Source organism: Palaemon carinicauda, chromosome 5, assembly GCF_036898095.1.
Source record: "Palaemon carinicauda isolate YSFRI2023 chromosome 5, ASM3689809v2, whole genome shotgun sequence".
Taxonomy (NCBI): domain Eukaryota; kingdom Metazoa; phylum Arthropoda; class Malacostraca; order Decapoda; family Palaemonidae; genus Palaemon; species Palaemon carinicauda.
Window position 1 is genome coordinate 150,339,944 of NC_090729.1, and position 12,200 is coordinate 150,352,143.

Consider the following 12,200-nt stretch of genomic DNA (forward strand, 5'->3'; position numbering starts at 1 on the left):
TGAAATCTGTTTCCAATATTTTTGGAATAATTCTTTTTTCGCATTTGACCAGTGCATGTTCCATAAATCTACTCAACAGTTAAATGCACAGTTATGGGATGTACCACATGACTGCGCGTAATAATAATGTGGACATCGGCTAGCAAAGGCCAATAAAATGCTGGTTGATGCAAGAGACAATAATTATGTTTTTTATTATTATTATTATTATTATTATTATTATTATTATTATTATTATTATTATTATTATTATAATGATGATGATGATGATGATGATGATGATGATCTTGTTGCCTATTTTTTCATTGTATTTTATCTCTCTTTTGACAATGTAATACGCTTCGAACTTGATTAATTTCCTCACTGGGCTATTTTCCCTGTTGGAGCCTCTGGGCTTATAGCATCCTGCTTTTCAAACTAGGGTTGTAGCTTAGCAAGTAATAATAATAATAATAATAATAATAATAATAATAATAATAATAATAATAATAATAATAACAATAATAATAATAATAATGATAATAATAATAATAATAATAATAATAATAATAATAATAATAATAATAATAATTGTATATGAACTCCTCTTCCCCCATTTAGCCAAAGCTTTCATGTTCTTCATATTTATCCAGTAACTTTTATAAACTTTATTTCCATGGAAACCTTTTATCTTGTCAACTGAAATATCTTGACCAACAGGCACATTACATGAATATTGCATGAATGAGGTAAAGATAAATCGAAAAGGTTTTTGGAAAAGCCCGACCATAAGATGTTAAAATTCATAGCCAGTGTCAGGTCCGTTCGTTCTTCAGATTGCTTGTTCCGTGTGGAAAACCCACAGCTCTCACAGAGTAAAGCAAGAAGATCATATCACAAAAGATATCTTAGCCAACAGAAGTGGCCTTTCTGGTATGGAAAATATTCTTGAATCTCAAAAGACAGAAATTATTTGGAACCTACTAGAACAATCAAAATAAAAACTTCACCAAAAGGAATATTACATGAACATTTCTATTTGTTTGAGCTTTATTTTTTAATTAACCCGTATAGATTTTTAAATCTTATTGTTTTCTCTATATTGATATATTTTTGTGAGGTGATTGAACGGTCTTGTAATGAACAAATTTCTTTCAACTCTGCTCTAAGGCATTACACTTTTTTAAGATCCACACCTTTTCCTTTTTTAGGAGCTTATAAAAACGATTTGAATCATTTGTCTCCACATTTCTGTAAGGATTTCTTAATTCAACCGTTTATTTTGCTTATTTATTATTCATCAATCACTTTCAACCGTTTGGCGGTGATATACTGCTCAATTTCTTTATGAAAAATTTTTCATATTAAACTATAACTGATTTTTCTTATCGTATCATTAGTAGGCGAATACTAGCATGGGAATTTCATGCTCAAAGGAGAGTTTAAAAGACCATCCCATTTTCATTTCAATCATCATTCTCAATATGAAATTTTCTTCGCAATTCTTAAATTTCATCATAATTGACGAATGGCATCAGTCTCTCTTCTCTCGTTTGGGAAATTATTCAAGAGAAAATTATAATTGCTGACTAACTTAACGATTTAAATCTGCTAAAAATTCTCAAATCATAAAAACGAAAGAAATATTTAACTGTACTTTTCATTAACTTTAATGACCTTTGATTTTGTGAGAGAGAGAGAGAGAGAGAGAGAGAGAGAGAGAGAGAGAGAGAGAGAGAGAGAGAGAGAGAGAGAGAGAGAGAGAGAGCTTGTACAGAGTACTTATTATATGAATCATTACACAGAAATTAATATTCTAGGTATTAGGTAAATGTAAAATCTCAACAATAATTTTTTAAATGTCCAAATGAAGTTCAATTAACAAATAGATCTTATTTCCATAGAAACTTAATTCTCTCTGAACTATAAGGCGTTATTAAAGAAGACGAACTTCTAAAAACAGGAAAAGGTGTTTTTGTAACGTAGTTGATTTTCATCGCCAAAGTGACTTTAGTTCCAAAGTGTGTGTTAAAACATTTTAGAGTTATTTTCAGTTATCACCGTAAGACCCTGAAATAAACATATTTATCGTGCTGCTTTCTACGGCTATAATAAGAAATCTTACCTTAAATAAGGGAAAACCCTCTAACCCCATACACACGCATATATATATATATATATATATATATATATATATATATATATATATATATATATATATATAATGAATATATATATATATATATATATATATATATATATATATATATATATATATATATATATGTGTGTATATATACATATATATATAAATATATATATATATATATATATATATATATATATATATATATATATATATATATATATATGTATATATATACATATTCAAATAAGCCATATATATTTTTGATACATTAATGTCTGGATTCTCTTAACAACCTCGGGATCAGAGCCCCAGGCGAAATCACGGCAAGCTTGTATAGACAGTGAATAAACTACTTTCTTCGTGGCCAAGTGGTTTAGTAATTGTCTATACAAGCTTGCCGGACCAGGATTCGATTCCCGGCCGGTCACAAGCTCTTGTCTTTGTGTGATTTCACCTGGGGCTCTGATCCCGAGGTTGTTAAGAGAATCCAGACATTAATGTATCAAAAATATATATGGCTTTTTTTAATGTGAAAAACACGTCTAAATGTGCAAAATTTATCATATATATACATATATATAAAATATATATATATATATATATATATATATACATATATACATACATATATATATTTATATATATATATATATATATATATATATATATATATATATATACATGAATATATATAAATATATATGTATATATATACATATATATATATATATATATATATATATATATATATATATATATATATATATATATGTATATATATATATACATATATATATGTATATATATATATATATATATATATATATATATATATATATATATATATATATATAACTTGAGAAGTGTAAGTACCAAAATACATGTTATTTATTATACACTTCAACTTTCTAATAAAAAAATTAGTCTTTTAATTTACAAAAACTTAAGAAATATGAAATTTCTAGAGTAATGATATTTGGAATTTACTGAATTACAATAAAAATAAAAAATTCTCTTTTTAATTCATTAAAAAGAGAATTCTTTATTGAAAGTAAATATAATAGTAATTTTATAATGAGTGGGGTTTTTTTTTTCGAAAGAAAGCTATTCTTTTCAGGGGTCATCTTAAAAATTATTATTTTAATGTAATAACAATATGTCTAAAATTCTAGTTTTGTTCTTTATTTAATTATTTTGATATAAATAAGTATAAATATATGTTTTTTATAAAAGTTTGATCCTTGCTTTTCTCTTTATTATAAGAATGACGTTACATGAAAGTTAATGCGAGAGTGATTAAAAATAAAGTTTTTTAATTAGTTCTCAGTACATAGTTTTGGTGCTAAGTTAATACTTGACCCAGTAATTCTTTAATTTCAGGCTAAATTTGTGCCAGCAGCCGCGGTTAGACTAAAAAGTGAAAATAAAGATAAAAAGATATTAGTTAAAATAGAAATTTTAAAAATTTAAGATCATGGGCTTAAGGGGTGAAATCTATATACTTATTAGTGATGTGTTGTTTTTAAGATTTATTTTAAAACTATCGAAATTTAGATTTAAACCAGGATTAGATACCCTGTTATACTAAAATGAAACATAATTACGCTTGAGTAGTAAAAAGTTATGATCTCGAAACTTAGAGGATTTGGCGGTATTTAACTCTAGTTAGAGGAACCTGCTCTGTAAACGATATGCCACGAATTATCTTACTTTATCTTGTATCCAGTTTGTATACCTCCATTACAAGTAATATTTTTAAATATTTTCTGAGATAGAAAGCTTCTAATATATTAGGTCAAGGTGCAGCTAATGGTAAAGTAGCTGTGGGTTACAATATGTTATACATTTATGGATAAGTATTATGAAATTATGCTTTGAAATTGGATTTAATTGTATTCTTAAAATAATAAGTTAAGATGATAATAGCTCTAAAATATGTACACATCGCCCGTCGCTCTCATTATAAGGTGAGATAAGTCGTAACATAGTGGTTGTATTGGAAGATGCATCTGGAAGTATAAGTCGTAGCTAAATTTAAGTGCTCCAGTTACGTTGGAGTGATTACCTGATAGGTACTTCTTAATAAGAAAATCTTATTTTTATTAAAAGGATCTTTAATATTTTCATAAAAAATTAATAAGTTTTTTTTTAAAGTATCACTGAGAAATTGATGTTTAAGATTATAGTCTATTAGTACTGAAAAGGAAAGTGTTATTTGCAGGAAAGCAAAGTTTTATTTTTGTACCTTTTGTATCAGGGTCTAACAAAATTAGCTGTGAAATTATAGAAATCTCGAAATAAAAAGAGCTAGGGGGTTTATTTTTTCTTCGTAGTAAAGAGGTTAGTAAGTTCTTTCTAGTAATGATATGTTAGTCGCTTTTTATATATCTAGTTTTTGGTTAAAAAAATTTAATTTTGCTTTTTTTTAAAATTGAATTAAAAATAGAGAATAGGAGGTAAGAGCTTCTTATTCCAGTTTTGCTAGAATGATTTTATTACGTTGTTAAGTGGGCTTAAAATCAGTCATCTTATTATAACGTTCAAGTAAATCTACTATAGAATTTAATTTATATGTTTCTGTTGATTTTAACTAAAAATATCAATTAACAAATCCTTGTTAGTTAAAATGTTTATATAAGTATAATTATAGTTTAAAAGTAAAATGAAATTAGATTAAATTTTTAATCGATTTTAGATGTTTAAAAGGAACTCGGCAAATATAATCTTTACCTGTTTATCAAAAACATGGCTGTGTGGTTTATTAGTATAGAGTCTAGCCTGCCCACTGAGTTTTTAAAGGGCTGCGGTAATTTGACCGTGCAAAGGTAGCATAATCAATAGTCTTTTAATTGAAGGCTTGAATGAACGGCTGGATAAAAGAGAAGCTGTCTTTTTTTCAAGTTAGAATTTGACTTTTAAGTGAAAAGGCTTAAATTAACTAAGGGGACGATAAGACCCTATAAAACTTAATAAAAGGTTAATTTTAACTATGAATTGTATTTAAAAGTTGTGAAATTCTCTTTTTATTTTGTTGGGGCGACATTGATATAAGCTGTAACTGTCTTGATAATAAAATAGTTATCACTATAAGCTGATCCTTTTTTAGGGATAATAAGTATAAGTTACTTTAGGGATAACAGCGTAATTTTTTCTGAGAGTTCTTATCGAAGAAAGTAGTTGCGACCTCGATGTTGAATTAAAATTTCATGCAGGTGTAGCCGCTTGCCGTGTGGGTCTGTTCGACCTTTAAAATTTTACATGATTTGAGTTCAAACCGGTGTGAGCCAGGTTGGTTTCTATCTTTTATCAATTTAATTTAAGTCTTAGTACGAAAGGATTGGGCTTTTGAGAGTTTCTTTTTTCTAGATGAAGTATAATATTACTTTGGCAGATTTATGCGTCGGATTTAGAATCCGTTTAAATAGTGTCGAGACTATAGGTAATAGTAAGTCTATGTAAACTTGCTGTGATAGTTTTAGTAAAATTTATTAGGTATTTAATTCTTTTAATTATGGTTTTAGTGGCAGTGGCATTTTTTACCTTGTTAGAGCGGAAAATCTTAGGCTATATTCAAGTTCGGAAAGGACCTAATAAGGTGGGTTACATGGGGCTGTTACAGCCGTTCGCTGACGCGGTTAAGTTATTCACTAAAGAACAAACTTTTCCTACTCTAAGAAATTTTGTTCCTTATTATCTGTCTCCTATTTTTAGTTTATTTATTTCTTTAGCTATTTGGGTAGTTATGCCTTATGAGACAGGTTTTTTTAGATTTGAGTTTGGGGTCTTGTTTTTTTTATGTTGTATAAGTGCTGGGGTTTATTCTGCCATGGGGGCGGGCTGAGCTTCTAATTCAAAGTATTCACTTTTGGGCTGTCTGCGGGCAGTTGCACAGACTATTTCTTACGAAGTAAGTCTGGCTTTGATTCTCTTAAGATTGTTATTTTTAGTGGGGGGGTTGGACTTGAATATATTCGAGAGTTATCAGCGATACTCCTGGTTCATGTTGGTAGCTGGGCCTTTAGGGTTCCTCTGGTTCGTTTCTTGTCTAGCAGAGAGTAACCGAACACCTTTTGATTTTGCAGAGGGGGAGTCAGAGCTTGTCTCGGGGTTTAATACAGAGTATAGGGGCGGGGGATTTGCTTTAATTTTCATGGCAGAATATGCTAGGATTCTTTTTTTAAGTACATTGTTTAGGATTCTATTCTTGGGGGGAAATTTGGTGTCGATTGGATTTTACTTGAAAGTGGTCTTTATTGGTTTCCTTTTTGTCTGGGTCCGGGGGTCCCTTCCTCGTTATCGTTACGATAAACTGATGTATTTGACCTGAAAGACGTTTTTACCTATTTCTTTAAATTATTGTCTGTTTTTCAGGGGAGCTAGAATTTTATGTTACGTAATTTTAATATAGCTTGCCCTGAATTAAGGATAAACCTAGATTATTAGAAGATTCGAACTTCTTTAAGATGCTTTCAAAACATCTACTTTCCTAAAAGTTAAATAATCAGTCTATTAGCTTATCTCAAATAAGTAGTGTAAGGGGGTTGATAAGATAAAATAAAAAGTACGCTCCTGTGAGGATCTGTCCTGTAAGGATATAAGGGTCTTCTACAGGTCGTGCTCCAATTCATGTTAAGAGGACGACAATAGTGACAAGGGTTCAGAATATGAACTGATTGAGCGGGTAGAAAGACAGTCTTCGGAATTTTGCTTTGTGAGTAAATGGGAGTACAAATAAGATTGCTACTGATATGACAAGAGCAATTACTCCTCCAAGCTTATTAGGAATCGACCGCAGGATTGCGTAGGCGAAGAGAAAATATCATTCAGGTTGAATGTGTGCTGGGGTGACAAGGGGGTTGGCAGGGATAAAGTTATCTGGGTCTCCTAGTAGGTAGGGGTTTAAAAGAGTGAGAAGGATTAAAGCTATTAATATAACTATAAATCCAACAATGTCTTTAAATGAAAAATATGGGTGAAAAGGTACCTTTTCTAGTTGACTGGAGACTCCTAGGGGGTTGTTAGAGCCAGTTTGGTGGAGAAATAGAATGTGGACTATTGTAGCTGCTGCCACGATAAAGGGGAGAAGAAAGTGGAAAGTAAAGAATCGAGTGAGTGTGGCGTTATGGACAGCGAATCCTCCTCAGATCCACTGAACAAGGTCAGTGCCTAAAAAAGGAATAGCAGATATTAGATTGGTAATAACAGTCGCTCCTCAAAAAGATATTTGTCCTCAGGGTAAGACATAACCTAAGAAGGCGGTAGCCATTACTAAGAATAGAATGATAACTCCTACTGATCAGGTGTGCATGTAAAGGAAGGAGCCGTAGTAGATTCCTCGTCCGATGTGCCTGTATAAACAGATAAAGAAAAAAGAAGCTCCATTTGCATGGGTAGTTCGAAGCAGCCAACCATAATTGACATCTCGGCAAATATGCGCTACACTAGAGAAGGCGAGTGTAATATCGGCAGTATAGTGTATAGCTAAAAAGAGACCAGTTGCGATTTGGACTACTAAACAAAGTCCTAATAGGGACCCGAAGTTTCAAAGTGTAGAGATGTTAGCTGGAGTGGGGAGGTCAACTAAAGCTCCGTTAGCGATGCTGAATAGTGGGTGGGATTTCCGGATTGGGGCTGCCATTAGGAGAGGCGAAGTGGGCCAAAGAATCTTGATCTTAATTTAACAATAATTACTAGAGATAGGAGGAGATATAGGATGATCACTGCCGTTAAGTTGGCAGAGGTGGGGTTATATATACTATTTAATTTAAATTGGGTAGATGTAATTTCTTGGGGGGACCAGAAAAAAGATGTTTCAAGAGTTTCTTTGTTAGGTAGAATTAGAGTTTCAGAGAAAAGTAGGACAGGGATAGTTAGAAGGGGTAACAAAAGGATAATAGTAAGTTTAAAGTTAATTTTAAATATTTCGTTGGAGGCCAGGGAGGCTACGTAAATAAATAGTACTAAAGTAGCTCCTAGAAAAATTAAAAATAAGATATAAGAGAATCATCTTATTCCTGAGATGAGAGTAGCTGTGTTACAAACTAGAATAGTTTGCATGATTAGCGCTAGGCCACTGGCTAGGGGGTGGGTCAGGAAGGAGAAGCAAAAAGCTATCGATAAGAGTCTTAGGGATAAAAAAATAAGTGTTGATATCCAGGGGTGAGACCTGAGCTTCAAGAATAAAAATTCATTTACGGCTTACAAGACCATTGTTTTATTTAAACTATTGAAGCTATCAGGAAGTAGTTTAAGCAAAATATTAGTTTTGGGGACTGAAGATAGGGGTGAACTTTCTTTCTGAAGTGCTAATGGTAATCTTGAGGCTTTGAGTTTGTATTCCTTTGGTAAGGTTGTGTTGTGGGGCTCTGGCATTTGTGATGAAGCGAAAACATCTTTTAAATTTATTATTAAGTTTAGAGTTTATTATGGTTAGTATTTTTTGGTTTATGCTTAGGGTAGTAGGGTTTTTAGGGGGAGATTCCTTTTTTTTGATATTTTTTTTAACTTTGGCCGCTTGTGAGGGGGCCCTTGGTTTGGCTTTGTTGGTTTCTATTGTTCGTAGACATGGAAGGGATAATTTCAATAGGTTCAGAATTTTAGGATGTTAAAGTTTGTTTTTATAGTTTTATTAATAACCTTGTGTTCCAATAGTTGGTTGTCTGTTCAGCTTTCTCTTTTTTTAGGTAGTTTATTGTTTAGTGTGCTCTGTTTAAGGGGGTTTGGGGAGTTTCAATACGGCTGAAGTTTAGGGGTTGACTGGATCGGTTATTTATTGATCTTACTTAGGTTTTGAATCTTGGCGTTGGCTTTGGGGGCCAGGGAAGGAGTTAAACGAGGTTTCACTTTTAGGGGGGTGTTTTTAATTGTTAACTTATTTTTATTGTTATCCTTAATTTTGACTTTTTCATGTTTAGACTATTTGTTGTTTTATATTTGTTTCGAGAGTTCTTTAGTTCCTACTATAATTTTAATCCTAGGCTGGGGCTATCAGCCCGAGCGGCTGCAAGCCGGTGTTTATATGTTATTTTATACTTTATTCGGGTCTCTTCCTTTGTTGATCTCTTTTTTAAGATTGTACAACTTGGGCGGCACCATAGTAATAAGTTTAAGGGAATGTCCGGAGTTAGAGTTTAGTTTAAGCTTGATTTGGTATGTTGCAAGGGTGGTAGCTTTTGTAGTAAAGTTACCCATGTATTTAGTTCATCTATGGCTCCCCAAGGCGCATGTAGAAGCCCCTGTGGCTGGTTCCATAATTTTAGCTGGGGTCCTACTTAAGCTAGGAGGCTACGGGTTGATTCGTGTTTGTCCTCTTTTTTCTAAGGTGGGAGTTAGTCTTAGTTGAGTTTGAATTAGTTTGGGTTTAGTGGGTGGTATTATTGTGAGTTTGATTTGCTTACGTCAGGGAGATATAAAATCTTTGATTGCTTATTCTTCTGTTGCTCATATGGGCTTAGTTTTATGCGGGCTGATACTTTGCAGCTGGTGGGGGGTTTGCGGGGCAGTAGCCGTGATAGTTGGTCACGGCCTGTGTTCTTCGGGGCTTTTTTGCTTGGCAAATGTAAGATATGAGCGGCTGGGAAGGCGAAGTCTATTTATCAGAAAGGGGCTTTTAAGGTTTATACCTACTTTATGTCTTTGGTGGTTTGCTTTAAGGGTGGGAAATATGGCGGCCCCTCCGACTTTAAATTTATTAGGAGAAGTTAGTCTAATTGTTGGGGTCATTTCGTGGTCGTCTTGAGCCGGTTTGGGGGTGATCTTTTTATCTTTTTTAAGGGCAGCTTATACTCTTTATCTTTTTTCTTTGAGTCAGCACGGTAAATACTTTAGATCTGTTTTTTCTTGTTGTTCTGGCGAAGTTCGAGAGTATTTAGTGTTAATACTTCACTGGTTGCCCTTGAATATTTTAATTCTAGTGGGGTACATGTTTGTTACCTAATTCAAAGCTTGAATAGTTTAAGAAAAAAATATTGGTTTGTGGGGCCAAAGATATAATATTTATTTTGAGCAGTGTTATGAAATATTAAAATAGCTGAGAGAAGAATAGTTTTTCTTTTAGGAGTGGCAGTTTGGGGGATTTGATCTTCGCTAGGGCTTTTGAAGTCTGGTTGTAGTTATTTTATAGAGTGGGAGTTGGTTAGTTTAAACGGGGTGAGAATTGAAATGTCTTTAATTTTTGATTGAATATCTCTTATGTTTTTATCTTTTGTCTGCTTAATTTCTTCTATAGTATTATATTATAGGGGAGGTTATATGAGGGGGGATAGAAATATGAACCGGTTTTTATACATTGTACTTGGCTTTGTAGCGTCGATGCTGATGTTAATTTTAAGGCCTAATTTAGTGAGGATTTTGTTGGGGTGAGATGGTCTTGGTTTAGTGTCTTATGCCCTAGTAATTTATTACCAGAACGAAAAGTCAGCTGCTGCCGGGATGTTAACGGCGCTATCTAACCGGGTGGGAGATGTTGCTATTTTGTTGGGTATTGCTTTTATGGTGGACTTGGGGGGTTGAAATTTCCTATTTTATGTTGGGGGAAGATCTTTAGAAAATAGTTTGGTGCTTTGGTTGGTTGTTATTGCTGCGATAACTAAAAGAGCTCAGATTCCATTCTCAGCTTGGCTACCAGCTGCAATGGCAGCTCCTACGCCTGTATCAGCTTTAGTGCACTCTTCTACTTTAGTAACGGCGGGGGTATATTTATTGATTCGGTTTAGGCCCAGATTAACTGGCACTTTGATTAGAGACATTTTATTGTTAATTGGTTGCACTACGATGTTCATGGCTGGCTTGGGTGCTAATTTCGAGACGGATTTAAAGAAAATTATTGCCTTGTCTACTTTAAGGCAATTGGGGGTAATAGTAAGAATTCTTAGTTTAGGTGGTGCTATGTTAGCTTTTTTTCATTTATTGACGCATGCTTTGTTCAAGGCTCTCTTATTCATGTGTGCTGGTTCTATCATTCATAACGTTGGGGGTACTCAAGATATTCGAAATATGGGGAATCTGGTTGGCAGTCTTCCTTTGAGAGTTATGTGTATCAACTTAGCCAATTTATCTTTGTGCGGGATTCCTTTTTTAGCCGGATTTTACTCTAAAGACTTGATTTTAGAAGTGGCATTCATGGGGCCATTAAATGTAATTTGTTTGTTAATATATTGACTGGCAACGGGCTTGACAGTATGCTATAGGTTCCGACTTGTTTATTACAGTTTGAGTGGCTCTTGGAATTTGAGTTGCTGTTCTTGCGTAAGAGACGAGGATACTTTGATAAGAACACCGATGAGAGTGCTCAGGCTGGGTGCAGTCATAAGTGGGGCAGCTCTTTCTTGGCTGATTTTTCCTGCTTGTTATATAATTTGTTTAACCCCTGTCTTTAAATTGTCTGTGTTATTTGTAACTTTAGTCGGGGGGACTATCGGGTATGTACTTAATTTAGTTTCTGAAAGTTGTAATTTGAAATCTTTAGGGTCTTATCATAAGACTGTGTTCTTTGGTTCTATATGATTTTTGCCTTTTTTATCCACCTTGGGGGTGGTTCCTGGGGGATTATCTCTTGGAGGACTTTTTCACCAAATTAGAGATAGGGGGTGATCAGAATATTACGGGGGCCAGGGAATTTATTTTAATTTAAGGGGGCTTAGGCAAGTTCTGCAAGTAATCCAAGAAAATAGGATTAAAATTTACTTATTGGTGATATTAGTTTGAATGGTGGGGCTATCTTTAATAATTTAAACCCGGGTAGACTTATAAAGAGCATTACATTGAAGCTGTAAAGGAGGTATTCTTACCCCTGGGTGTTTTTAAAAGGAGTGTACCTTTAGTTCTACAATGAAAATGTAGTGTGTTTATTACACTATAATAACAGAGATAAAGACAGAGTTAAACTGCCTGAGAGTGAAGTTAGAAGCTTCTTCTCCTTCAAGTTATCTCTAGTTAGAATTTAAATTCAATAAGTTCATTAACAGTGAAATACCTCTACTTTGGTTTTAACTAAAAGCTAGGGGCAGCTGTTGCCAAAGTTTAGGTCGAAACTAAATGCGATAGTTCGCTTCCCAGCCAAGATTAGCTTAAT

General features: G+C 33.1%; 2 protein-coding genes and 1 pseudogene across 2 annotated transcripts in view; 2 read left to right on the plus strand and 1 right to left on the minus strand.

Moving 5' to 3' along the window:
* The window catches only part of LOC137640616 (PDF receptor-like), a 540,716-nt gene that overhangs the window by 448,052 nt on the left and 80,464 nt on the right, over window positions 1-12,200 (minus strand). The gene's annotated exons all lie outside the window — the stretch shown is intronic.
* Window positions 4,202-6,539, plus strand: LOC137641539 (NADH-ubiquinone oxidoreductase chain 1-like). The gene is given in 1 exon segment (XM_068374191.1): window positions 4,202-6,539. A coding segment is annotated over 1 exon segment (816 nt). The 5' UTR covers window positions 4,202-5,639; the 3' UTR covers window positions 6,456-6,539.
* On the plus strand, window positions 8,458-11,861 carry LOC137641537 (NADH-ubiquinone oxidoreductase chain 5-like; annotated as a pseudogene).